The sequence below is a fragment of the Sciurus carolinensis genome, chromosome 17 (assembly GCF_902686445.1).
Source record: "Sciurus carolinensis chromosome 17, mSciCar1.2, whole genome shotgun sequence".
Lineage (NCBI taxonomy): Eukaryota > Metazoa > Chordata > Mammalia > Rodentia > Sciuridae > Sciurus > Sciurus carolinensis.
In genome coordinates, this window is record NC_062229.1 from 2,827,625 (window position 1) to 2,854,852 (window position 27,228).

The window sequence follows — 27,228 nt, forward strand, 5'->3', positions numbered from 1 at the left end:
CTGGCCCTGCAGGGCGCCCCGCTCCCGCCCGCCCCCTCGCCCGCCCCCTCGCCCGCCCCCTCGCCCGCCCCCTCACCCGCTCCCTCACCCGCCCCCTCACCCGCTCCCTCACCCGCTCTGCGCTCCCAGGCCAGGGAGGTCCCGGGACCCGGTCGGCCAAGAGGACCAAGCTGGAGCCCTACAGCCTCACGGCCCAGCAGCGCAGCCTCATCCAGGAGGACAGGAGCAACGCCAAGCTGTGGAGCGAGGTCCTCAGGTCCCTCAAGGACGGGCCGGTGAGCCGCTCCCCTCGGTGCCCGCTTCGATTTTGTCTGCGGGGGTCAGGAGTACACTGCGCAGTTGCCCTTATTTAGGCCACGCCCAGGCACGCGGTTCAGAGGCACGGAGGACGCGAGACGCAGGCAGCCGTCCTCGCCCCTCCAGAGCTCCTGTCTCCCCAGGACCCTGCCCCTCGACACCAGCTCCCGCCCCACGCAGCCCCGGCTCCTCCAGGCTGCTTCCTGTCTCTGCCAAGACCCGGGGACATCCTGTGGGTGACCCTGCAGCGTGTCCTGCAGTGTCCTCAGGTCCTGGTGTTGTGGTGTTGCTGGGCCCTGGCCGGCCCCCTGTGGGCGTGGCTTTCTCCAGCGCACCCTCGGGTTGCTCCGCCTTTGCTGCAGGCATCCCTGTGACCCCTGCGTGCCACTCTGCAGGTTCAGCTCTGGCTTCTCTTGGGACATTTAGGAGACTAGCTGGTCATGTAGTGATTATACCTTAGCTTCTCTCCTGCTCGCTCTGTCCTCCATGGGCTAGTGACATTGAGGGGTCACTGAGCGAGGGGCAGGGCATCCTTGGCCACTGCCCTGTCCTGGCGGGAGCTGTCTGTCCTTGGATCACCTCCAGCATCACCCTGAGCCTGAGGCCTGCCCTTGGGGGTTCCCTGCAGGCGTCCTTCCTCGTCCTCCTGGCTGGGCTTCTCCGGCACCAGCTCCTGGGGCTGCTGTAACCGATGACCACAGGCCCAGTGGTCACCTGACAGATGATGCTGTCAGGTGCCAGAGACCCAAAGACCACCACGGCCTTCAGGGCTCAGGTCAGGGTGTGGGCAGGGCTGGTTCTTCTGGAGACTCTGGGGAGAACCAGAGTCCTTCTTGCCTTTTCCTATTTCCGAAGGTATCTGGTCACATGGCCTGTCAGGTCCTCTGTTCCCTGTGGACACCTTGGGCTGGGGCCTCCAGCCTGCCCCTGGCCCTGTCCCCCTCCCCAGCACCGCAAAGCACCCTTGCAACATGGGGGGTCGTCTTCCATTTTGACCCACTTGCACACTTGCTTTTGCCACCTGAGGTGACGTATTTGCAGGCCCCAGGACGGGGCTGGGGACGCCTTGCAGGTCCTGTCCTCCTCCCACGCTTCTCTGGCCTCTGTGGACCTGCCTCAGGGGAGCCCCTCTGCTGTGCCTCCAGCCCCCAGGACGCTGCTTCACTGGCTCGGCCGGCTTTCTGCCACTGGCCTCCAGGTCCTGAGTGGGAGGAGCTCCCTGTCTCACTCATGACTGGAATGGGGCCCTGGTGGCCCTGCGGGGGTCCTCGGCCTCTCCTCCCTATAGGGGTCCATCTGTGCCGGGGGCCCCTCTGAACCCTGGCTTGAATCCACAGCGGAGGCTGTGTGGGTGGCCCCACTGGCCAGCCTGGGCCCTGCTCCCTGGCGCAGGGACCTAGGTGAGGCTTCCTCTCTGGACAATGGCGATCCACCTCTGGCCCCCTGAGCGGCGTGGAGCCACCGGTTCCTGAGAGCCCCGCCAGGTGGCCGCTCGTGGGAGCCTGCGGCCTTACGCCCTCCCTGGTTTCAGATGTTCCTGAGCAAAGTGGAGGAGACGTTCCAGTGCATCTGCTGCCAGGAGCTGGTGTTCCGGCCCGTCACCACCGTGTGCCAGCACAACGTGTGCAAGGTGAGCTGCCTGCTGCCGTCCCGTGCCGGCAGCTCTGCGCTCTGCGCCGCGGCTCCAGGGCCCTGGGTGCCGGCTGCCCTGGTGGCTCTGAACCCTGCTGTGCCCCCTGCACCCTGCCAGAGCACAAGTCCTGTCCACTGGCTTTCCCCTCTGCTGGCCTCTTGTCTGGCCGAGGGTCCAGGGCAGGGGAAGGCGGGCTGCTGGCCTGGCCTGCGGTCAGGGAAGGGAGCCCCGAGGGCAGACAGGAAGGCTTTCTGGAGGAGGCAGCTTTAGCCGGACAGGAAGTGGCCTGGGAGCAGCATCCCAGTCCTCAGAAGGGAGCGTGCTGAAGCTGAGGGGACAGGGAAGCGAGGGCAGCTGTGGCCAGAACGGCCCGCTGGCGGGCTTCAGCAAGCCTTGCCTCCGGGCTGCCCGCCTCCCTTCCCCATCACACCACGGTGTATGCCTCCCAGCACTGGATGCCATGCATGGTGCTTGGTGTCGGGAGGGCCCACGGGACACGGCCCTGGTCTCCCACATGCCTGCCCGTCATGCACAAGCACGGCCAGAAGCAAGGTAGCTCCAGAGGTGCCACTGTGAAGGAGGACAGGCCAGGGGACAGGCCTGGCCAGGCTGGGGCTGCTGCTGCTGTCCGGGCATCTGGGAAGGCCCCAGTGGAGGTGACTAGAGCCACCCACACCTGCAGGGCTTGGTGGCTGGGAAGAGCTTGGAGTCTCCACACCCTGGGGGGACCAGATGGGAAGTGGATAGCAAGTGCTAAAAAGGGAGCCTGGGGTCAGGAGGGACCTCTGAACTTCATGAGAAGTCAGGTGTTGCCCTCGACCATGTGGGTGAGGACAGTCCCTCCTAGCCCAGGAGAGGGCTCAGCGGATGGGGCTTCTCACCTGCTGCTGTGTCTTGCAGGACTGCCTGGACAGGTCCTTCCGGGCCCAGGTGTTCAGCTGCCCGGCCTGTCGCTACGACCTGGGCCGGAGCTACGCCATGCAGGTGAACCAGCCGCTGCAGACGGTCCTCCACCAGCTCTTCCCCGGCTATGGCAACGGCCGGTGATCCACAAGCACTTCCTGGTGGCCTTTCCCTGTGGGAGGCTCCCTCCTCGGCCCTTGTTTGGTTTTTAGTGGGCTTGACTTAAACACATAGTTTTCCCTCCATTCCCTGAAAAGGCTCGTCTTCTCCCCTTTTTTTTAAATGTATACATTTTCAGGAATTTCCATGTTCTGGCTGAAAGTTGGATTTCTCAGTGTTCTGTTCAGTTGTTTTAAATATATAAAGCCTGCAATTTATCTGCAAAACAGGAAGAAAAAAAAAAAAATCCCGATTTTTGAGGGTGGACTTGGGAACCACGTAGCTCGAGAGCTGCTTCGGTCACTGCTGTGAAGTCCTCGGAGGTTCCCACCACCAACCAGCGAGGCCCCGGCTGCCTAGAACAATCTTTGCCAGGCTTGTGGGTTTGGCCCCCAGGTCAAAGCCAGCGCATCTGCTGCCAGCAAGGTGGTTTCAACAGTGACTCTGGCTCTGGGCTCAGTGGCCCAGCCAACTGGAAAGAAGTCCTAAAGAAAAGAGGACAGCTGAGGCTCCGTAGACTCCCCAGAGCCACCCCATGGGTGCCTAAGACCCCGGAGACCTGCCGGTGCAGAGCCCTGGGGCCAGACGAGCTGCCTCAGCTGGACTCCACTCCGCAGGAGGCGGGGAGCCGCCCCAAGCCATGTCCAAGTGCCTTGGGCTCCTGTTTTCTAGAGACGGGGCTCTTCGCTTCTAGCACTGAACTGTTGGAGAATGCCAACCAGATTCTGAACGCTGTGGTCATCCAGTTCTTCCCAATGCTGGGTGGGTGTTTGGGGATGGTTTGAGTTTTGTCCATCATTTAAATTCAGTTTTTTCTTTTCTTTTTAACTCTGCAATTGAGAATTATGAGGTGTTTTTTTTTTTTTTTTTGTTTTGTTTTGTTTTTAAGAACACATTTTTAAATGAAATTTTTTTTGTAGTTACTGTATATGTACTAAGAAAGATATAACTTAGGGTTTGTTTGTGTTGGTTTTTTGTTTTATTTTGTTTTTGGAATGGTTTTTTAATTTTTCTAACTTTACCAAAGTTTGCAGCTTATACCTCAACAGACCAGGGATGTTTTCAATCAGAACTGCAGACAGACTGGAGCAAGACTTTTTAAAAGGGCTTTTTTTCCTTGCTAGAGTGTTAACATATTAGGGAAGAAGCAACGAAATTCTGTGTAGGCTTTTTCTAAAGTTAAATATTTGTCCAGACTGTAGATTCTCCGAATAAATGTTCTTCACAGATGTGTCTGGTCGTGCGCCCTATTTGCAGCTTGATAAGATTGAGCTCTTTTGCACCAGTGACCTTAGTTCTCTTCACAAACCCCAGGACAGAAAGCTAGGCAGGAGCTGTCACTGCACGGGGCGCATGAGAGAACACGCCCGAGCTCCGGCTGCAGCTCGGGCTGGGGGTTGTCTCCTCTGCATCTCTTGGTGGAGGCTGGCACCAAAGTGGCCACTGCCTGCTTTTATAAATAAAGTTTTACTGACACAACCACACCCAGTAACTCCTGCATTGCAGGAGGCCACTTCCATGCTGCAATCAGAATTGAGTGGGTTTGACAGAAACCATGAGGGCTGCAGCTGGAAGTGTCCACTACTGATCCTGCCCAGCAGCTTGCTAGCCTCAGTTCTGGGATGTTCTAGTCCAGTAGAATGTTCTGCAGGGTGGTAAATGCCATCTGTACCCTCCGGGACAGTAGCAGTTAAGGAACTGGTGCATGAGGTCCAGAGGAAGGCCATGCAGGAGCCTGACCCTTCCTCTGTTGTCCCTGGCAGAGCCATTGTTCATGCCAGGCCAGAGGACTGCCCTCCAGCCATGCTGTCCCTGTGCCCAGGCCTGCCTTTGATTTCACACTGGGCCGGTGCTAAGGCTGGAAAGGGAAGCAGCGGTGGGCCTGCTCCTTGTGGCCCAGGGGCTGTGTTCTCTGCGGACAGTTTAGCAGGATGGGAGGCTGAGCAGCTCTGCTGAGGGGATGTCGCCACTGCCGCCCCAGCTCAGTCTAAGGCACCAGCCCTGCCTGTAGGGGCTTCTCTGGACCTGGGGAAACGTGCTTGTGTGTGTGTGTGTTTATGATTTTTATTTTTTTGTACCTTTCCTTGAGAGCCGGGGATTTGACCCAGGGGTACTCTGGGTATCACTGAGTCGATCCTCAGACTTTTGAGACATGGGATCACTAAATTGCTGAGGCTGGCCTTGAACTTGTCTTCCTGCCTCAGCCTCCTAAGTAGCTGGGATTATAGGTGTATACTACCATGCCTAGCTCCATATATTTTTGAAATTTATATTTTAAATGTAGAATCTAAAATGTCTTTTTTTTTCTTTTTAATGCAACAAACCAACCCATAGGAGAGGAGAATCTCTGTAAAGGGGTGGCCATTTCTTGGCTCCACCCCTTGGGAAATGAAGGATGGGGACAGTTGGAGCCTGAGCACGGTTTCTGGAGACCAGGGTCCAAGGGCTTCCTGCTGCTGTCACAGGAGAGATCCCCAAGCACATTCCCTGGCCCCAGTTAGTGTGAATGTACGTCTGCAGAGCGGGAAAGTGATGAGCTGGGTTTTCCCCAAGCTGATGTGTCCAGAAATGCTGGAGCGTATTGTTCCTACTTTGCATACAACATTAATTAAATAATGATTTTTTTTCCTAGCATGAAATTTTTCTAACAAAAAAGCCAAGTTGGTAACCCCTCAAATATACCCACTCTAGATTCAACAGTTGTTAATGCCAACTTTTTTCACATGAGTTGGTATTTAAATGTCTAAGCAAAATTAGAAAACTGACAATCTAAGTTCCTCTAATTAAGAAATACTTTCAGAGGCTGAATTCCAAAACATCTGGACTTGATACTTGGAGGACACACCTGGGACAGGAAAAGGCTCGTGTTAAGCCATCCCATCCTGCTCCCTCCTGCCTTTCCCACTGGTTCAGGAGCTTCTCCAAGTCATTTGCTATTTTGCTATTTTTAAAGTTAAACTCCACAAGGACTATATGAATATGGTCCCACAGGAATTTTAAACACCCAGAACAGATTCAAATCCCCTTTGACTTTACCAAGCGTGAAACTTTACTCTCTCCCCCAGAGATGAAGTCTTCTCAACTTGGGGGGCTGTTTTATGGGCACGGACACAACGGTACTTCTTGAATCTCCATGGTACTGGTTTCCGGGTTTCCATGATGTGTTTTGTTGAACACAGAACTCTGTGCCATCTTGCAGCTGTTCAGTGACACTGCAGGAGATATTACAGGACCGTGCTATGTGACATAGTTCAAACCCTCCCCCTCCCCCGTCAGTTGCTACAGAGTAAGTACCCCAGAGCACCCGGTGCCCCAAGTTACTTATCCAATCCCCCATGGATGGATATTTAGAGCAAACTATTAGATACTGCAGTGTACAAATGGTTCAGAGCGCGCATCTTTCAGGGAGAATGGTTTGCTGGTTATTAGAAAAGTCAGATTAAAATGGGAGCATGCCCACACCTCTGCCTGGTCCAGAATACAATGATGATGGCAAACCTTAATTAAATGCCGGCTATATATGAAGCCAGAGTCGCACTCTGTCCGAGAATGCGCATGCAGGGCGATTCTAGGCTCATCGTTGGAACTTGGGTGCTGAGTTCCCCAAACTGCAACGGGCAGAGCTTGAGAAAAAGCATCCAAGGCAACCCATTTTGCAAAGGAGGACAACCGAGAACACGAGAAACGCGTGCCTCGTTCCACTTAATTCCCACAGCATCCCCAGGAGGGGAGCAGGCAGGATGTGGACACTATCGAGTCCATTCCACAAGGAAACCGAGGTGCAGCGAGCTTACTTCGCTGGAGGACACCCCTGGGAGGCAAGGGGCCCAGCTGAGCTCCCACCCAGATAAAGAAGCACCGAACTTGACTCCTCCCCTACGCCATAGGAAACTTGTTGGGAAGACACCCGACTTGCTCCTTTGCACAGGTTTGCTGACCTGCCTTGGGTGTGAATGCTTGTTGGTTGACCCTATATTTTTCCAGTCCTTAGTCTTCCTCCTTTGAAAAATAGGTTGTCTGTGGTGCTCTGTTTCCTTGTTCCGCAGGTCTCAAGTTTGTGGAACTCGGCACCCAAATTCCGGGGCCGGTTCTCGAACCCCTCTGAAGTGCTCCGGGCAGGGTGCTGATGTTGTGCTGGTTCTCACGTACTCAGCCCCCGCCGGATAGCCAGGGCGGGATCGGGAGCAAGCGGACAGTGATTGGCACTCATCCCAGCCAGTCGGTGTCTAGGGCCGATTCCTCAAGCCAATAGTTGCTTCCCTAAGTGCGGTCGTTGGGCGGTTCCTAAGGCGCCCTTGTCAATCCGAGGCCCAGTCACCATCCGGTTGGTCTCGGAGGCCTTGGCTGGCGTGCGCCTTCCCCAATGAGAACTGAGCCGGTCAGTGGGCACGTGAGTGGGCGCCGGCGTGTCCCTACCATCTGGCCAATGAGGAGGCGAGACCGGTTCCAGCTCCCGCCCAATCGCTGCGCGCGGAGGGCGGGCCGTGCGGTGTTGATGGGACCGGCGGAGGGGAGGGGCGGAGCTGTCAGCCGCAGCCAATGGGCGCGCGGGCGTGGGCTCCGCGTCCAATAGCAGCCGGGGCGGAGCTGGCGCACCGCCTCATAAGCCCCCCCCGGAGGCGCTCGCGGAGGGCTCGGCCGCCAGCGACCGAGCGGGGCCCGGCCCGAGCGGGGCCTGGGGGTGCGACGCCGAGGGCGGGGGAGCGCGCGCCGCTGCTCCGGACCGGGCCGCGCGCGCCGCCTCAGGTGAGCCCGCGGGGAGGCCGGCAGCCGGCCGCGTCCGAGCGCGGGCCCCGTCGCCGCCATGCCGCCCCCGCGCCGCGGCTCGGGGCTGCGGGCGCGCCCGGGACTCGAGGCCCAGGCCTCGGGCGCGGCCTGCTCGGCCCGGCCGCCGCGCTTTGTCCCGGCCGGCGAGGCGGTTGGGGGCGTTAACCGCCCGGCCCGGGGCGCCCGCGGGGCGGCGGCGGGGGCGGCGGGGCCGGACAAAGGCGGGGCGCGCCCGGGGCGGGGGCGGGGGCGCCCCTTCCCGGGCCGGGGGCGCGCGGGGCCGGGCCCAGACGGCCGGGCCGGGCGGCACAAAAGGTGACAGCGTGGGTGGCCCGGCTGCCGGCCCTCCTCCTCCATTATTCAAAGTGATCCTAAGGATAATTACAAAAAAAAAAAAAAAAAAAAAAAAAAAAAAAAAGAGAGAGAAAGGAACCGGAATTACAAAAAAAAAAAAAAAAAAAAAGACCCCAGGTCCTCGGCAGCCCCCGCCTGCGTTTCCGGGCTCCGGGCACCCGAGAGGCTGAGGGAAGCGCCCGGCGTGGACACTCCGCGCCCCCGAGATGCCCGTCACCGTCCCACCCCCTCCGCGAGTCAACCTGCCGTGCAGTCGCGGCTTCCCAACACGCCCCCCGGCCCGGACCCCCGCAATAAGCATGCAACCTGGATTTTTTTAAATTAAAAAAGGTATCTACTTGTTATGCACTCGCAGCTTCAAGACGCGTGCCCCGTCCCTCCCCGTTTCGGCCGATCGCCATCTCGGAGGAAGCCCCTTCTCTGTAGAGATAATTGTGCAGTTGCTCCCGCGGCCACCCCCTGGTGGGGTCCTCCGTGGACATCCCGTGGTGGCTGGGGACGGATGCGTTCTGAAATGTGCTCGTCCTGGGGTTTGCCAGGGCCTGGGTCTGCTCAGTGGGCGCGATGACATAAGGCGGGGTGGGGGGTCTGTGTCCACTTGGGCACCGTGGAAAGGTGTCAGCTCAGCGGAGCTCAGCGATCCTGTAATATGGAAAGTGCCTTTTTCCATGTGATTCTGTCAGCGGCATGGATTCAGCGTGCCCCTTTGGGTCCTCCTGAGTGTGGGCGCTGTCTTAGGGTCTGAGGATGGTGGGATGCAAAGGGCTTGGTGTCATGCCCCACTCCTCTGTCCCAACAGTCATTTATCCTACTGTCTCCAGGTTGGAGAAGTCTAAAAACAGCACCTGTCCTAAAATGGGCTCATTAGATGACTCCTGTGGGCTTTTAACAGAGCCTTGCTAGAGCTAATGACTCCCCTAATTCTCAAATAATAGCTGCCTCATGAGCCATCGGGAGGGCCCCGCAGCCTCTCCCTGCCACCCTACAAAAGCAGTAGGCAGCCTCTCTGCCTTTTATTTTTTGAAATCCTCGAAGGACAGAGTGTAAACTGGTAGAGTCAACTTTTGATGCTCTTTGTTGAGCAAGGATTTCTAAAACTTGCCGGCCCTCTTTCCGCGCCTCTGATTGGACACTCGGCAAATCTTGGTGCTCTCCCTGGGTGCCAGGGACACTGGGAGGGTCAGACCGTACTGGCCTGGTGGAGGTCACCATGGGGGAGGGAAGGGAATGGCGGAGGTTCAGTGGCACAAAGGCTGCAGGGGGTTTGGTGTTTTGTGTGAAAGTGTGTGCTGTTGGCCCCTGTGTGTGCCAGTGTGCACGCGTGTGTGTGGTTGCTGAGGGCTGACATGTATACAAGTCTCGAGGACAATTGATTGTCTCCAGTTTTCTAATCCTTTGCTTTACCGGGAGTGGGCTGCTAAGCAGACCTTAAGCCCTAGAGCTTAAAGGGGTCGTTGCTCAGTCTTTCATAGTGTAGGAGACATTTGCCTTTGTGGTACTTTTCTGTCTCTTGGTAGAGACCCGTCTTCTGTCCCTGTGGCTTCCTGCAGGAGCCCTCTGGGGCAGTCGGGGCCCATCCTCTGTTGCCCCTCCCCCTCCCCTGCCTAGGTTGGGTTCCTAATTTCTCTGCCTCCCTGCTGGTGGCCCCTCCCTCATTTGTTCTGTGCCCTCAGAGTCTCATCCCTGGGGAGCCCATCTATCCTTGCCTTCCACTGACCCCTGAGGGTTCATATGTCCCTTGGAGGTTGGGTGTGGAACCCAGGCAGATTGGGAGGGGGTCCTTAACCCCAGAGGGGAGCATTGTAGGTCACCCTAGGGTGTAGTGGAGTAGGCATGCTGCCTTTAGGCCCAACTCAGACTGAGCACTGTGTAGTGGGGGCTGAGGAGTGGGCCAGAGAGCATTTCTGGCTGGGCATGGTGGATGTGCCTGTGATCCTAGTGACTCTAGAGACTGAGGTAGGAGGATGGCAATTTAGAAGCCAGCCTCAGCAACTTAGCAAGACCCTGTCTCAAAATAAAAAAAAAAAAAAGAGCTGGGGATGTGGCTCAGTGGTAGTGCTCCCCTGGGTTCAATCCATAGCTACCCTCCCCCGCAAAAAAAAGAATGTTTCTGGGTGGCTCTTCCTGGGATCTGGATGTGTGGTCTTAGACTCAGAGCTGTGTGACCTTGGGCCAGTCATTGCTCAGAGGCCAAGGTGGGGAGCATCAACCCTTCCCAAGGCTGCTGACTGGAGGGCAGTGGACAGCAAAAGAACTGTGGGCAGGAGTTCAGTGCTGGTAAGGCCTGACAGATGGCCAGCCCTCACGCAACCCCACCAGTTCCTGGCTGGCCTCCATAGACCTGCCACATGGCTGCCTGATGGGGCCCTCAGACCTGTCCTTCCCAGGGGACTCCCGCTTCCAGCTTAGGAGCTGGACAGTGGAGGAGGGACTCCACGCGGTAGGTCTGCCCTGGTGTTCTTGGTGGCAGTCTGAGTTTCTGGCCTCTGTTTTATGCCCTGCAGTCTTCAGAATTGGAGAGACCTGGGTGCAGATGCCTCCTCTGGGCAGCTCACTTCAGCGTCTGTGAGCTCATACTTCCCCAGGAGGCTGTGAGGATCAGAGGAGCAGGGGGCAGGAAGTGCATTGCCGAGCTCCAGGCCTCCCTCATCTGTCATGTCCAGTCTGGCTGGTGTCCTCTGGGGTGGGTGTCCTGGGCATTGCAGGGTGGTAAGCCGTGTTCCTGGCTTCCAGCCACTCTGTCAGGAGCATCCCCGGTTGTGACAATTGCACATGTCCCCAGACATTGCCCATTGTTCCCTGGGGTTACGGTCGCTTCCACGTGAGGACATGGGACCTAGCCTTTAACCCTGCAGCAGCACCCGCGCCCTCTGACAGCAGAGAGCCCTTTGACAGCAGAGACTCGGGTTTCTAAACTGTGTGGAGTCCACACCCTCAGTAGCCACCCCGGGAGGAGGCAGGCCCCACCTCTCGCTGGGGGCGGGTCTTCCTGGACCGCTCTGGGCTCCTATAGGTCCGCGGAGGTGGACTGCCACGCCTGGCCACGCCCTTCCACCGCCACACCTGCCCTGTCAGGTTGATGAACTGTTCTTCAACCCACTTCAGGAGGCTTGCTCCTTTAACCTGGGCCTATCCTGAGCAGTAACGCCGGGGGAGGTGGGCGTGGGCGCCCTAGGGCCATGCAGGTGGACTGGCTGGTGAGAGTCGCTGTCTGGTTCCATTCCCAGCTCCATCTAAAAAAAAAAAAAAAAAAAAATTGTCACCTTGTCAAATTGAGTTTTTGAGTTTTTAATTTTGGGTGAATTGGTTTTTGAGTTAGTCCTGCCTGGCAGGGCTTGTGCTGGGACCCTCTTCTTGGCTGGATAAGGGGTCCGGCTGGTTGCCAGTTTTCCCTCCTGCTCTCTCAAGGGGTTCTTGAAAAACCTTTCCCTGTGGGGGTGGGGACGTGGAAATCTCTTCCTTCTGCTCAGTTTTATTGCAACCTAACATCACTCTAAAAAATCTATTTTAAAAAATTAAGAGAAACAAAAACAAAAATGACCTTACCCTGGTCAGAACCTTCCGGTGGCTTCCTGTTGCCCTCCTGCGGCTCCCTGCTGTGCCTGCCCCTCAGGTCGGGGTCGCCTCCCCTGCCTGCATCTTTGCGCCTGCTGCTCCTCTGCAGAGTGCTTTTCCCTCCTACCACCTGCGGGGTGGGCTCCTTGTCCATCAGGCCCTCCAGGGCCTTCCCCCACCTGTCTGAAGTTGCCCTTGCCGTCACCGCCACCGTTTCTGCTCACCTGCCTTTTTCTTCTTAGTGCCCTCGCTGCTGCAAATGCATATTAATCTCTTTATGCGTTGTTGCCTGTCTCGTCCACCAGGGCAGGGCTTTCAGTAAAAGACCAGAAGGTAAATATTTTCATCTTTGTCCTGACCGCCCTGCTCTGCCAAGAAGCCACTGCCGACCGCACCACGTGGATGAGTCTGCCAGCGTTTCTGTGAGACTGTGCACGCAGATGTGGCAGTCGCACAGCTTCATATCACAAAACAGTTCTCTTCCCTTGACCCTCCCCCACCTTAAAAATGTCAAAACCATTCTTACACCATAGGCTGCACAAAAATGGGACACAGGCAGGATTGGACCGGAGCTGGAGTTGGCAGACACTGGGGCCACGGTAGAAGTGACACCGTCTTTGTTGCCCAGTGTGCAGCGCAGGGCAGCTCCTGGCGCCAAGTGGGTCCTCAGCCCTTTTCCTTTGTGGGATGAAGGAGCCTTTCATTCTCCTGCCTCAGTTCAGTTAGTCACACTCTAGACTTTCGGAATGCGTCCCAGATCGTTTGGAGGGAAACTCAAGCTGCAGGAAATGTAAGGAACTGTCGTGAGGACCTTCGGCTGGAGCTGGCCAGACTGCCACCCGTCCTCGCCTGGGATTCTGCCACTGCTTCTCTGCGAGAGCTCCCCCAGCTCAGAAGAGCATTGAGGCGTGTGGCCCCAGGGAGCTGCTGTGACCTGGCAGATCTGGGGGCTTGAAAGGAAAGCCAGATTGCACAACTCGTGTCCGAGAGCGCCTGGCCCTCTGCCAATGCCAGCGCCCGTCAGAGAGATGACCGCCGTCCTGGGGGTGACTTGCTGTCACCTAGCAGGAGAGGGGGTTTTCATGGGTATGAAAACAGCTTTGTGGGTGAGTGACCAGCAACATCAGGTCAGGGTGGTGACTGGGACTGCCTGCCGCCTCCCACTGTCTTGTTCTTCCAGGTTTACAGGCACAGAGACCGGCTGTCGAGTGTTATCCTAGCAGGTCCGGGTCCAGGATAGGGACTCTCTGACTTGTCAAAAAAGGGTGCTGTGAATTCAGGGCCGTGCGGGCTTCGCGAGATTGGAAGGCGCACTCTCTGGAAGGTTGCTCTGCGTCCCTTGGCTTCCAGCAGTTGGGGGTCCCTCATTCGTGTGTTCTGCTGGTCTCTGTCCCACTTCCCCACTCCGGCCACCTCAGCTACGTGAGGAGACTGACTACTGTGTGCCCAGCCAGCCTTGCCCCTGTGCCATCTTCCTCTGGTTGGTGTTTGAGCACCAAGGTGGCCCCCACTCAGCCTGGGGTTGTGTTTGTCCGTCTATAAGAGTAAGCACCGGAACACTGGTGGCCGGGCCCCAGTAGCGCTTATTTTGTGGTGCTGGGGATTGAACCCCAGGCTTTGGACATGCAAGGCTAGCACTCTACCAACTGAGCTGTCTCCCCAGCCCCCAGTGCTCTTGGAAGGAGGGGATCAGTGGCCCGCGCAGACCTTGCCTGTGCCCAGTCCAAGTGGAGGTGGCCGCACTTCAGAACTGACGGCTGGGCAGCCGTGCTCCTGTGGACTGCATGCCAGCCGCTCCGTATTTGCATTTGGACCCAGGCAGGGCACCCTCCGGGCAGCTGGATGTGGGGTGGGCCCCCTTTTGTTCCCATGGCTGCTCCAGTCTCCAGGGAGAGAATGAGGAAAGAAGTGATTCTCGAGCTGGCAGAAGACCGAGTTGGGCTTTGTGTGAGAAGAAGTGTGGAAATGGGTCCCCCGGGTCCCTTCTGACCACAGAGCCAGCTGAAGCCGCCAGTGGGCGCAGTGATGTGCCCAGGATCCTCCGAGCACAGCGGGGTGGAAGTGGGCTGCGCTCTCAGCCGGGCTCAGGAGCCCAGTGTGTCTGGCCGCCTTCTGGGGAAGGCAGCAGCTGGGAGCTGGTGCCCGGGCCTCCATGTGGACCCGCAGGAGGCGTGACCCCCGGGAGGGGCTCTGTGCCTGGGCTTCCCTGGATGTGTGGGGGCCATGGGAGGGGTGAGCCGTGCGGTTCTGCTGGCCCTGTAACTGGGCTCTCTTCAACTTCCCGTGGCCGCTCTGTTTTTTCTTTAAAATATCATATGTCAAGAAGGGTCAGCCTCGCAGAGTGGCTTCCTATCCTGCAGCGGGGCCTGTCTGGTTTGATGGTCGTGGTCCTGGCAGGGTTTACCTCGGCTCCAGCCTGCAGGGGAGCAGGGCCCCTGGGGTTAAGCTCTGGCTCCTGTGAGTGGCAGGAGGGGAGCAGTGGAGGCAGTGGGTTCCTCTGAGGCCTGTAGAATCTCAGCATCTCCTCCACTGTCCCTCCGGGCTGCTGTCGGTGGAGGCCACAGACTCTTCTTGGGCCCCCTGGCTTCCTCACATCCTGCTAGGACAGGGCCAGAGAGCCCAGTCTTAAGCGGGAGACCAATGTGTGACCTGACTCAGCAGAGAAATTGGCCCTGGGGAGGGAGGACGGCTCTTCAACTGATGACAGCCACAGCTACAGGCTGTGGTCACTGGGGGCCCGGTAGAGTGGTCGTGTTGACTGTGCTCTGGGTCTAAGTGTTTGCTGTTATCCAGTTCAGCGTGGCACTAGTCAGTTGGTGTGTGCCTGGAAAGGTGCTGTGGGAGCTGGAAGACGGGTCTCCTGGCCACGGGGGCGTCAGGTCCTTCTAGAAGGCAGGGAGGAACATGCTTGGGTGGTGCTGGGAGGTTGTACCGTTGCCGCGGAGCCAAACGTTGTTGGTCTTGGGGACTGTAAATTGAGGGGTGGAGGAAGGGACATTGGGGCCATGGCTTGGGAGACCAGGACCTGATGGGGTAGAGAAGCCAGAGGGAGCCTGAGAGCTGCCGGGGTGTCTTGGAGCTTCCCTTCTGTAGGCGCCCAGTGCCCTGCCGTCCAGGGGCTGGGGAACGCCTCCCCAGAGCTGCCTGGTGCTGGGCTTGGCGTGTGGCCAGATGATGAGGTTTCTAGCACAGCCTCCCATAAATCCCGCCTGGCCTTTTTTGAATGTATTTGTTCTTGAGCTATTGCAGTTACCAGATGCTTCATCCTTTGATAAGTTTTAGTGTGTTCAGAGTTGTACGACATCACCACTGTCAGATTCCAGAATGTTCTGATTCCTGTCCCATGAGCAGCACCTCCCCACACCCCACCCGCTCGTCAGCTTCCCGCCTGTATTGACCCACTGAGTGTGATGTCCTCAGGGTGCAGCATGCGGCTCGGCGATTCCCGGTGTGGCTGAGTAATAGTCCACTGTCTGGGCGGACTGCCCGTGGTCCCCCTCAGGCACCTGTGCACACTTGGGTAGTCCCCACCTTTTTCTCCCCACTGTGGTACTGCGATTGAGTCAGTCCAGGGTGCTCTACCTCTGAGCTGCAGCCCCAACCACAGTGATTACTATTTTAAATTTTGAGATAGGATCTCGCTCAGTTGCGCATGCTGGCCTTGAACTTGTGATCCTTCTTCAGTCTCTTGAGTAGCTGGGATGACAGGCATGTGTCACTGTTCCCAGCTTAGTTTCCCCCTTTTCCAGTCCCCTCTTTCCCCTGGAATTGTCGTGGAGTTCCGGAATTCTGCATGCTGCACGAAGCCTGCAGGCCCAGCCAGCCCTGGGCAGGGGCAGCGTGGGAGCCCTTTGTCAGCTTCATGCGCTGTGGAGGGAGAGTGGTTAGCACAGCGGGATGGGCCGGGGCTGACTTTGGGGGGGCAGAGCCCCAGGTCACCTGTAGGAGGCACTGGGTGGTCATCTCCCCATGCCTCCCTCTACTCTGGCTTGAGCTGCCAGGGTCCCCTTGGGGCGTGAGCTTCCTCAGGCCTTGGCTGGTGGGCCCTTCAGCTAGCAGGACCTTCTTGTCCTCACTCCATGGACCTGAGGGACCCTAGTTGGCCACAGCCCTGGCTTATCCATCTCCTGTGTCCTGTAATTGTGCCTCCTGACGGACAGGACAGGGCCTTTCCCGCCCTGGTATTTGCCACGGCCTGAGCAGGACAGGACATGCTGCTGTGACCCCGCTTACTGTTTCTGAACCCTGTGGGGCGGAAGGAGACCCTGTCCTCTGTTCTCAGCACTCTCCCGGTGGGTCTGGCCAGCCAGTGTGAGAGAGCTCCTGGCCGGGCCCGCCCCCAAGGGTGTGCAGCCAGCACCTCCCACAGGCATGTGGCCACCAAGCCCACCAGTCGCAGTCCCTGCCCAGACATCCCCCAGGGGCTCTCCAGCAGTGGTGTCACCACATCAGGTGACTTGGGAATGTAACTGGCTTCCGCAGGGAAGCAGTATCACACTGAGACACCAAAGCCCGGGCTGGGCTGCCGTGGGGGCCGGAGGTGTGGCTTTGAAGCACACTGGCTAATAGGCTCCGTCTTCACACCCTCTTGGCAGCTGTCTTCCCTGGGGGACCTTAAGGTGACCTGGCAGGGGTGTAACTGGCTCTTCCCCTGCAGAGCATAAATGACCTGGGGTGTCCTGAGGGTGCTATGGGAGCTGCCATCTGCTCTCAGGAGGATGGCACAGGTGTGCCTGTGAACGCCACTGACCTGGCAGGCCCTGAGGTGGGAGTGTCCTCCCTCCCACCGCAGAGAAGGTCAACTCCAAATGGGTCAAAGGCGTCATGCCGAATACCACAGAGCCCTTCAAAGAAAACCCGGAAGTGGGAAATGCCCAGTGAAGATCAGTTCAGGCCCCACGTGTGGTGGTGAATTTTCTAGTAGCCACATTAAAGGGTAAAAAAGAAATAGGTGAGCTGGGTGTGGTGGCCGCACTGGTAATCCCAGTTGCTTGGGAGGCTGAACAGGAGGATGGAGAGTTCAAAGCCAGCCTCAGCAATTTAGTGAGACCCTGTCTCACAATAAGGGCTGGGGATGTGACTTAGTGGCTAAGCACCCCCTGTTCAATCCCAGTACCCCTCTTTCCCCAAGAAAAAGAAATAGGTGAAATTAATTTTAAAAAATTGTTGGTTGTAGATGGACACAGCACCTTCATTCTGTCTATTTTTATGTGGTGCTGAGGATCGACCCGGGCCTCACTCAGGCTCTACCACTGAGCTACAACCCCAGTCCAAGTAAAATCACTTTTAATAAGATTTTTTTCTTCCACTTTTTTTTTTAGATGTTGATAGAGCTTTATTTCACTCAGTTACTTGTATGTGGTGCTGAGACTTGAACCCAGTGCCTCACACATTCTAGGCAAGCGCTCTATCACTGAGCCCCAGCCCCAGCCCCTCTTCTATATTTTTTATTGGTGCATTATAGTCATACATAATGAGGGGATTTGTTGTTAAGAACTTGTGTCTGGGCTGGGGATGTGGCTCAGTTGGTAGCGTGCTGGCCTCACAGGCACAAGGCCCTGGGTTCAATCTTCAGCACTGCAAAAAAAAAAAGAACTTACACTTGCACAAGATAGGACAGCATAATTGGTGTCACTCCCCAGTCTCCCCACCTCCTTCCCCCGTGCCTTTCCTCTACAGATCTCCCTCCGATCTTCATGAGATCCGCCCCTACCTTTCTTTTTCTCTTTCCTCTCTAGCTTCCACTTGTGGAGGGAAAAAAATAAAAAAGATCCTTCACCTTCTGAGTTTTCCCTATAAATGCCATAATGTCATTTTTCTTGGTGGCTGGCTAAGACTCCACTGTGTCCGTACACCGCATTTTCCCACCCATCCACCCCCTGGTGGACACCTAGGCGGGGTCCACGGTGGGCTGCTGAGCTGGGCTGCTGTAAGCGAGGGGCGCAGGCGTCCCGTGGTAAGACCTGGGTTCTTCAGGTAAACTCCAGGGGCGGTATGGCTGGGCCCAGGGCGGCCCCACGCCTCGCTTTCCAGGAGCCTCCATACCCGTTCCATGGCGGCCGTGCTGATTTACAGTCCCAGCACCAGTGTAGAAGCCCCTGTCTCCCCACGTCCTCGCCAGCACGTGTTGCTTGCTCGTGTTCCTGATGGTCGCCATTCTGACTGGAGCGAGACGAAATCTCAGTGTGGTTTTGATTTTCACTTCCCTAATCGCTAATGATGAACACTTTTCATATATTTGTTGGCCATTTGTATTTTTTCTTTTGAGAAGTGTCTGTTCAATTAATTTGCCCATTTATTAATTGGGTTAGTTGTGGTTTTTTGGTGAAGGTTTTTGCGTTCTTTCTACACTTTAGATACTAACCCTCTGTCAGAAGAGCAGCTAGCAGAGATGTTTCTCCCATCCTGAGAGTTCTCTTTGGACGTTCCTGATTGTTTCCTTTGCTGTGTAGAACTTCTTTTAAAATTTATTTTTATGTGGTGCTGAGGGTGGAACCCAGTGCCTCACACGTGCCAGGCAAGTGCTCCCCTCTGAGCCCGGGCAGCCCCTGTGCAGAGCTGTCTGACCTGATCCAGTCTACTGACTCTTGGCATTATGTCCTGAGCTTCAGGGGTCCTTTTGAGAGAGTCCTTGCCTGCGCCTCCATGTTGGAGTATTGGCTGTGTTGTCTTCTAGGAGTTGTAGTCTCTGGTCTAATTCCCAGGGCTTTGCGCCGCTCCGAGTTGATTTTCTGCAGGAAGAGCCACAGGGGCTAGTGTCATTCTTCTGCGTGTGAGTAACAGTGGCCCCACACCAGCTGTAGAAAGGCTGGCTTTCCTCCAGCGTGTCTTTGGCACCTTTGTGGAGGCTCAGGCGACTGCCCGTGTGGTCTGCCTCTGGGTCTGCTGGCCTGCCCCGTGGGCCCCGTGTCTCTTCATGCCAGTTCCATGCCGCTCCGCTGCTCGAGCTCGTAGCGTCACTTGAGAAGGTCAGGTGCTGTGATGCCGCCAGTACTTCTTTTTGGCTCAGAACTGCTGTGGCTCTTCTGTCTTTTATTTCTTCCAAATGAAATTCAGCACTGTTTGTTTCTAGTTCTGTGAAGGATCATTGATATTTTGGTGGGGATTGCACTGAACCTGAATATTGCTTTTGCTGTGTGGCCTTTTTAATAAAATGAGTTCTGCCTATTCATGAACATGGGTGGTCTTTCCCTCTTCTGGGGTCTTCAGTTTCTTTTTCAGTGTTACGTGGTTTTCATTGTGGAGGTCTTTACCTCCTTGGTTAGATTCCTTCCTATGTATTTTATTTTTTTGAGGCCATTGTGAGTGGAATTGTTTCATTGTTCATTGTTGGTATATAGGAAAGCTACTGATTTTTGTACGTTGACTTTGTAACCTGCTGCTTTGCAGTAGCTCCAGCAGTCTTTTGGTGGAATCTTTTGGATCTTCTGGGTATAGGTAATTTTATTGAGATTTTTGTTTGTTTGTTTGAGGCTGGGGTTGGAAACCAGGGTTTCATGCTTGCTAGATAAGTGCTCTGCCACTGAGCTACAGTCCCAGACTGTTAATAAATTTTGTTGAGTTCAGTACGCCCAAATTTATTGTTTCCATGTGTAACTGTTATAAGAACTCCAGGAGATGTTTTACACTCCCCTGTCCCTGCTGCTCAGCTTGGATAGTGACGTGTGCTCCGTACTTAGCGCTGTCCCTCCCTGGCCAATCACTTGGGTCGCTGGCTGAAGCAAGCATGATGGGCCCAGTCCTGATAAATGGGGACGCTGGGTCTGCACCCCTTCCTCCCACGCTCCCAGTCCTGCCCCTTCCCGTCCCGGCACAGTTCCTGGCTCTGGTGGCCTCTAGCTGGGGATGACCTGGACCTGCCTCAGACAGCCCTGGGTGGTGGAGTACAGCTGAGAGAGAGGCGTCTGGGGGTGAGGAACGCCAGCCCAGCGCTGAGCTTCTGTGGGAGGGGACCCTAGTGGTCACAGTGCCCCGGGGGGGACCCTCTGCTGAGCACTGCCAGGCCCGCGCCAAGCCTTTGGTTCGTTCCATTACTGAGTTTCCTCTGGGTTGCTGCCTTTCCTCGACTGAGTCGCAGTGCTGCAGTAGGAGTTGCTGGGCTCGGCTCCCTTCCAGGACGCCCGGTGGCCTTTGTGCCCAGGGAGGGAAGAAGTTGCAGGACCCTTGCCGTGATACAGGGTCCCTGGACGAGAGGCTCATCCTCTACCTCTGGAGCCTCTGGGTTCCAGTGGGCAGGTGGGGTGGACCGGGGCAGGGGTGGGCGATTGGGAGAGGAGTGTGGACTGGCGAGAGGCAGCACTGGCCCCACAGGCAGGCCTGAGTCTTGCGCCCTGTGATGCACCAGTGTCCTGCCTGGGTGAGCTTGGGCTTGACTGTGACTGACTGGAGAGTCCTGCCCTTCCATCGACCGCCGTGGTCAGGCCTGAGGGCTCGGGTGTGGCAGGCAGCGAGGCTCTTGTAGATCGCCCCTTGTGAAGATGGCGTGGTTAGGTTTCCGACCCCCTGGCTGTCCTCTTTGCAGCCCCTCTGATGCGGGGACTGGCTGTTGCTGGTGAGGACTCTAGCCCCTGCTCCAGGCAACCCGGGGTCTCCCTCTCGTCATCAGTTTGGCCTTTAGCCAAAAGGAGGGCTGCAAGTTTTGGGATCGGCCAAGTTACCTGTGGTTGTTACCGCTGGCTGACATCCATGTTTACCACGCCAGGCCTGGTGCCTGGTGACCAGCGAGGAGCCAGTGAGGATGGGGAGCTGTGAGCAGGGAGGTCAAGGGCACCCCTTAGCTGGCGTCAGGCACAGCTCCCAAGAGGCCCGGGTGCTGACCCTCAAAGACCAGGGGGAGGACAGTCCTGGGGGGTCCTGCAGTGGGCATGCGTGAGGAGGAGGAGGCTGGCAGGGCTCAGCATGTCCAGCTGTGGAGGGCAGTGGCCCAGCCTCACAGTCTGCGACCCTGAGGGAAAGTCAGGAAGGATGCTTGGCAGCACTGATGACATCTGAGATCTGTGTTCGATAGGCCTTGCTGGTGGCTATCATGAGTGAGAGTAGGGAGACCCTTTGTCCAGAGCAGTGACAGTGGCTCTGAAGGAGTCTGGCTGGGACCCAGCAGGCCTGGGCAGGAGCGTGGGTTGTGGAGGCCGACCCCAGGCCTCACTGGTGGATTAGCTGTGAGGGAGGGGTTGGTGCTGACTCCAGGTTGCAGTGTCTGGTGGCGCACCCTGGCTTGCCACTTCCTCCCCAGCTGTCACTCTGAGCCTCAGCTTCCTTTCTCTGCAAGATGACCTGGGAACAGCTCCCTGACTGGGCCAATGCAGTGGCGGGAGTCAATGGGTGCCTGGAGACAGCTAGGCTCTGTCATATCAGGCGATTCTCTAATGTGTGCTGGTAGTGTGGTTGTTTAAAGCAATGTCTAGATTATTAATTTGAGATTTCTTATTTTAAATTATATGTAGCTATAAATTTTCCCTTAAGTACTGTTTTAGGTGCATCTTATAGGTTTTGTTTTGTTGTATTTTCCATTTACCTCAAAATATTTTCTCATTTTTCTTGTGACTACTTTGTTGACCTATTGATTGTAAAGGTTTTGTGTTGTTTACTTTTCACATATTTGTGAATCCCCACTAATTTCCACTATGGTTTGAGCAACAACTTCGTGTGATTTGAATTATTTTTAATTTATTGAGACTTGTTTTATATGGTTTATCTTAGAGAATGTTCTATATATCCTGAGAAGTAAATGTATTTGCTGTTGTTGGGAGAAGAGTTCTAAGGATGTCTGTTCTTCATTTCTTTTATTCCTTTGTTGATCTTCTGCTAAGTTCTTTTATTCTTTATCAAAAGTGAGATATTGATGTCTGCAGTTATTATTAATTGTCTATTTTTCCTTTCATATCTGTCAGTTTTTACTTTATATATTTTGGGGCCTTGTTATTGGGTGCATATGTATTAATAATTGTTATAGCTTCCTGATGAATTGGCCCTTTTATCATTATAAAATGATCCTCTTTATCTCTAGTAACTTTATTTATTTAAAATTTTTTGTTACTAGGGATTGAACCTAGGGGTTCTTTACCACTGAGCTATACCCTCACCCCCTTTTTTTAAATTAAAAATTTTTTTTGAGACAGGGTGTTGCTAAGTTTCTGGAGCTGGCCTCGAACTTGTGATCCTCTTATTTCAGCCTCCTGAATTGCTGGAATCCCAGGCATGCGCCACCACACACAACATAGTCACTCATTTATCTTGTGGTGCTGGTGGTGGAACCAGGGCTGGTGCCACTGTCTCTAGAGACGTCTGCGTTGAAGTCTGTCCTGTCCAGTGCTGGTGCAGCCACTGAGCTTTCTTACGGTTGCTGTTTGGGCGAATACCTGCTCTTCACTTTTCATTTCAGCCTGTTGTCTCTGAATCCAGAGCGTGTTTCTGAGGGTCTTGTTTAACCTCGCCTCTGGTTAGCATGGTCGATGCAGCAGGGCCAGCTCTGCTGTCAGGTCTTCCTGTTCTGTCACCCGCCACTGTTTCCATTTGCCTCTGTGGATATTTTCTAATTAATGCTTTAGTGATTTTTTTCTTGACATTTCGGAAGGGTTTCTAGATGGTCTCCCTGGGTCTTACGTGTATCTTGGAGTCTCAGAATTGACTTCAGATGCCCGTTTTATTGGAAGTGAATCTGCCGATGCCCTTTTAGCTGCTCAGCCTGGTTTCACTCACTCGGCCAGTGATGTGCCGATGCCTCCCTCACTCGTCCACCCTACAGGTGGTGGAATGAGCGTGTGGAGCCCTCTGAGGACCCGTGCTCATCAGAACTATTTGTAAGGCTCAGGGTTGGGGAATGGGGGCGCCACCTCCTCCCTGTCCCTGCCCTCTGTGTGCCGCACCCCGGGCTGATGGGTTTGTGGCCCCGACCCTGATGCGCAACTCCAAGTCTGGATCACTGTGCCAGGCCACTGGCAGGCAGGTCTTCGGGTCTTAAGGACAAGAAAGCCCCGCTCAGTCTAGAGATGACTGACTGGAGGCCACCAGGGCAGTGGGGTTTGGCAGTGGCATTGTGACTTGCTTGCTGGTGGTGCCCCTCTTGGTGAGCACCTAGCATGGAGGTCAGCAGGCCAGGGCACAGGGCCCGAGCTGGGCATCCACAGAGCCTGCGGCTGTGGTGGCCTGGATGGCTTTTTTCCTCCTTGCCATCCTGGGGGTGAACCGAGGAGCGCTGCCCCCACCCGAGGTAGATACACAGCCCTTTTTATTTTTTATTTTGAGACAGGGTCTCACGGAGCTGCCCAGTCTGGCCTTGAACTTGCCATCCTCCTGCATCGGTCCCTGAGTTACAGGGAACCTGGATGCCTTTGGTTGAAACTCCTGAGCAGCAGTGAAGAGTTGGTCAGAATTTTGGGGTGCACCTTACATTGATTTTTCTGGCCTGTTTCTGTTTTTCACATAATAGCTTGATTAAGTATAATTTGCTTGCCATACATAATCCGCCCTTTAAAAGTGTACAGAGCAGCGGCTGTTAGCGTGTTTACGGAGTTGTGCAGCACTGTCACCATGATCTACTTCCAGAATATTCTCATTGCCCCAGAAATGCCTCCTGCTCCAGCTTGCTGGGTAACTGGGATTACCGGTGTGACTGCCGCTCCTGGCTGGACTTCACATGCACATCGCCTGGGGCGTGATGAGGTCTGGTCAGTGACGGGCCCCACACACGATGGCGTCTGCCCGTAGGGGGTCCCCTAGGGTGGTGACGGAGCTGTGCTTACCCCCGTTTGTGGTGGGCGTTTGTGTTTTTTGGCTGTTGTGACAATGCGGCCATGAAGCTGTCGGTACAGGTTGTGTGGACATGTGTTCATTTTCTGGGCGCAGATATGTAGGCGTGGAATGGCCACAGTGACTCTGCGTCGAGCCCCTTAGGAGACCACCTGACCCTTCCGCAAAATGGCTGTGCCATCTTACAGTCCACCAACAACTTGGGAGAGTTTCCATGTGGTTTGGCACTTTACATCACGTGAAGGGCTGGGGTGTGGCTTAGTGGTGGAGCACTTGCCTGGCATACCCGAGGCCCTGGTTCCACCCCAGCACCACCAGCACCACAACAAAACCACTCTTGATGGCTGGCAAAGTTCTCTGGTCATCTGGTTATCCCTGACGTCTCATGTAGATCTTTGTATTTATTTTCTTTTTAAGTTTTTTTTTTTTTTTTTTTTTTTAGCTGTAGATGGACAGAATACCTTTATTTCATTTATTTATCTTTTCTGTGGTGCTGAGGATCAAACCCAGTGCCTTACACGTGCTAGGCAAGGGCTCTGCCACTGAGCCACAACCCCAGTCCCCCAAACATTTTTTTTGGTGGGTACTGGGGATTGAACTCAGGGGCACTAGACCACTGAGCCACATCCCCAGCCCTATTTTGTACTTTATTTAGAGATGGGGTCTCCCTTAGTTGCTTAGTGCTTCACCCTTGCTGAGGCTGACTTTGAACTCGTGATCCTCCTGCCTCAGCCTCCTGCTGGATGGCAGCGTGGCTGCTGCACCCGGCTCTGCCCTCTTTTTCACCTGTTATTTCATAGTTCTGTCTTGAATTGCTGGTCCATAGCCTCCCCCACTTGTTGAATTGTGAGGTTCATGGTCTTTCTGACTTAAAACAGGGTCTCTCCTCTTTGACAATGTAGACATTTGGGGCCAGGTCCTCCTCTGATCTGGGGCATCCAGGGCACTGCAGGGTGCTGAGCAGCATCCCTGGCCTTCACCCGCTTAAGCTGTTAGCTTGCCTGTCCCCCAAACAGGACAGCTACAGATGTCCCCAGACATTGCCTGGTGCCCCCTGGGCAGACTCACCCCTGAGAAGCACTGATTTACAATCACCACTTTATCAAGGCTATTAGCTCCCTTTTGCATTATTTTTTTCTCAGTTCCTTGTTTACCTTCAGTTTTATTTTTGATGTGTTGTTACATAGAAGGTTTTAAAATTTATTGCCACATTTTCCCCTTGCTTAAGGCTGCAGGTTTTTGACCTGCTTGCAGAGGAGCCTCCGCCCTGACGCTTAAAAACCATTGGCCCATGTCTTCCGTGTTGTACTTCTGTGGCTTTCATGAGGAGGTCCATTCTAGAAGTAGCGATTTGGGGTGAAACTGTGTACCACCACCCATCTCCCGGCTGGTGTGGCTGGGTGGCTGTGGGCCTCCCCTTGTGTGAACCTCTGCTCCCTGGATGTTAGCTGTGTGACCTTGGGCAAGTTGCTTCACTGTCCTGTGCCTGGCTTTCCTCATCCGGGAAGTGGGTGTGATAATGCTGTTTCCAGGGGCTGTTGGGCTGGCCTGTGCTGGCCTCTGGTCTCGTTGAGGGAACTCCTGGCCTGCACTTTGGAAGAGTGCTGAGGGGGTCAGGGCCCTTGTCTGGGCCACAGGGACCTGAGGGGCTTTGTTTCTGTCTGCCCGTGGCCCACCCAGACTTCCAGGTGCTCGCCAGAATCACAAGGCAGATCTGCAGATAAATGGAAAGAGTATTCTGTTAATGACTGTGGTTTTAAATGGTTAATTTGGGGACATCAAAGCCCTGCCTGCGTGTATGGAGATGGGCTGTGCTGCTGCTGTGGGTGGGAGCCTGCTGGCCTCACCCACCCAGGATGCTGGTCTGCCTGGACCACGCACCTTGCCTGCCAAAGGTGCAGGCAGCGCAGCTCCATCCCAGCACGTGTGAGGGCCCAGAACCCCTAGGTGCCCTGGTTCTGCCCAAGAACTCCTTTTAATTTTATTTTTTGTGGTTCTGGGGATGGAACCCAGTACCCTCACATGCCGGGCACGTGCTCTACTGTTGAGCTAAATCCCCACCTAGCACTTCTGTTTTGTTTTATTTTAGCGTGGACAGGATTTTCGACTGACCAAGAAGTTGCCAGAACAGTAAGTCGCTGGGTCCCTTTGGTGCGGCCCCCCAGGTGGCAACTCTGGAGTGAGTCGCAGGCAGAGGCCCTTTTGCGCTAAATACTTGGGGGCCTGTTTCCCCAGCAGAATTCCCTTATCAAGTCGTCCAAGTCAGGACGTGGACCTGGGCGCAGTGCCGCTGCGTCGCCTGCAGACCCTGTCCTGGCTCTGCAGCAGCCTCTGCCAGTACCAGAGGAGATCTGGGACCCCAGGCCTCAAGCCACCCTTGCCGACTTCCGTTCAGTCTGGAACGTTCCTGAGCCTGTCCTTGGGTTTTGTGCCTGTGACTGCTTGAAGAGCACAGGTCCTGTACGGGTGGACTGTCCCCGGGCCGCTATTGGTGACTCCTCTTGAGCAGATTTGGCAGGAAGTCACAGAGCCTGTGCTCACCTCTCTGCCTGGAGTCAGGAGGGGCCCACCGTGACAGTGGGTCCCATTTCTGTGACGTGCACCCTGGGCTTCTCTACCAGGCGATGCGATTTTGCCATCGCTGCCCACCCACTGCCTCGTGGGGACATGCAGAGCCCGTGAGAGCGCCTCCGTGCTGCCCGCCCTCTGCCCTCTGCCCCTGCACACCTGCCTGCCTTGCTCTGGATGCAGCCCAGGCGGCCCGGCCCTGAGCTATGGCCCCTGAGTCTGTCTTCTGTGTTATTTTGAGACAGGGCCTTGCAGTCGCAGAGCCAGCCTTGAACTGCGACGCCCCTCCTGGCTGGGCCTTGCTCAGGGGTGGCCTCCCCTGCGCTGGTGCACTTTCTGTTGGCCTCTGTGGAAGGAGCACGCCCCCGCTCCTGTTTCGCCCTGGGCGCGTGGGTTCCCTGTTGAGCGGGTCCTTGTCCACGGGTGTCATCCTTCTGGTGTTGATACAGCCCTAGACTGGGCCAGAGGGAGCCCAGCGAGCCGGTCGGTGCCCTTGCTCATGCCTGTTCTCAGCACTTCCCGACTTCCGGCTGGGGCTCCTGCCCATCCTGCGGCCTCCCTCCCTGGGGACCGACCTCTCCCCAGAGCCGGGTTCCGCCTGTGGAGAGTGCCATGCAGCGCCCGAGGTGTGGCGCCAGGCGTGCCCTTTGCAGCGCCGTGCCTGTCCTTCCGCCTCGGCAGAGCTGGGAGGCGAGGTGTGCACTCTGGCCACAGCCCCTGCCTGAGCTCTCCGTGTCCGTTTGTACTTCAGTCTGTCCACCTGCCCCCCTGCCCTGTCGTGACACCTCGCTTTCAGCCTGGGCCCCAGCCCAGCACCCGCCGCCCTCCTTTCCTTATTCGTGAGCCCCGGGCTGGCAGGGGACCCCGCAACCCCAGAGGCCACTCCGAGTTCTTCCACCTGCTCTCCAAGAGGTGGCTGTGGCTAAGCGGTGGCGCTTGCAGGCACCGTGGGTTAGTGGATAGAAGAGCGGTAGCGTCCGTCTAGGCTGGACCAGGAGACCTGGCTCTGAGACTGTCGTCCAGGGTCACCGGGTCGGCTGCACCGTGCCCAAAGTCAGGCTTGGCGGCTGGCTCGTTTGTGTTGGTATCAGGACTGCCCTGCTCTGGCTGGTCTTTCTCCCATTGATTCCCGGGGACATAGAACTCCAGTCTCCTCAGGCGGGGGAGAGTCCCAGGGCCTGTGTCCCATCAGTCCTGCCTCGGCCTGGTCCTGTCGGGGCTCCGTCTGGCCATGGAGGTGTCCC

The 27,228-nt window shown here is 56.0% G+C and overlaps 2 protein-coding genes and 1 long non-coding RNA gene across 6 annotated transcripts in view; 2 read left to right on the forward strand and 1 right to left on the reverse strand.

Moving 5' to 3' along the window:
- Uhrf1 (ubiquitin like with PHD and ring finger domains 1) overlaps positions 1-3,288 on the forward strand; it is a 24,695-nt gene extending 21,407 nt beyond the window's left edge. For all 3 annotated transcript variants that reach the window (XM_047532544.1, XM_047532545.1, XM_047532546.1), the window contains exons 15-17: positions 130-275; positions 1,829-1,927; positions 2,831-3,288. In XM_047532544.1, the coding sequence (XP_047388500.1) occupies positions 130-275; positions 1,829-1,927; positions 2,831-2,977 (392 nt within the window). In that variant the 3' untranslated portion in view covers positions 2,978-3,288. The remainder of the gene's footprint in view (positions 1-129; positions 276-1,828; positions 1,928-2,830) is intronic.
- LOC124969581 (uncharacterized) overlaps positions 1-7,122 on the reverse strand; it is a 10,364-nt gene extending 3,242 nt beyond the window's left edge. Inside the window, exons 1-4 of the long non-coding RNA XR_007105987.1 lie at positions 6,931-7,122; positions 6,029-6,204; positions 2,812-3,211; positions 113-311 (exon numbers count right to left, since the gene is read on the reverse strand). This is a non-coding gene — a long non-coding RNA (uncharacterized LOC124969581). The remainder of the gene's footprint in view (positions 1-112; positions 312-2,811; positions 3,212-6,028; positions 6,205-6,930) is intronic.
- Positions 7,123-7,623: 501 nt separating this feature from the next.
- Kdm4b (lysine demethylase 4B) overlaps positions 7,624-27,228 on the forward strand; it is a 117,287-nt gene continuing 97,682 nt past the window's right edge. For both annotated transcript variants that reach the window (XM_047530668.1, XM_047530669.1), the window contains exon 1: positions 7,624-7,738. The gene's annotated coding sequence lies outside the window, so the exon portion shown is untranslated. The remainder of the gene's footprint in view (positions 7,739-27,228) is intronic.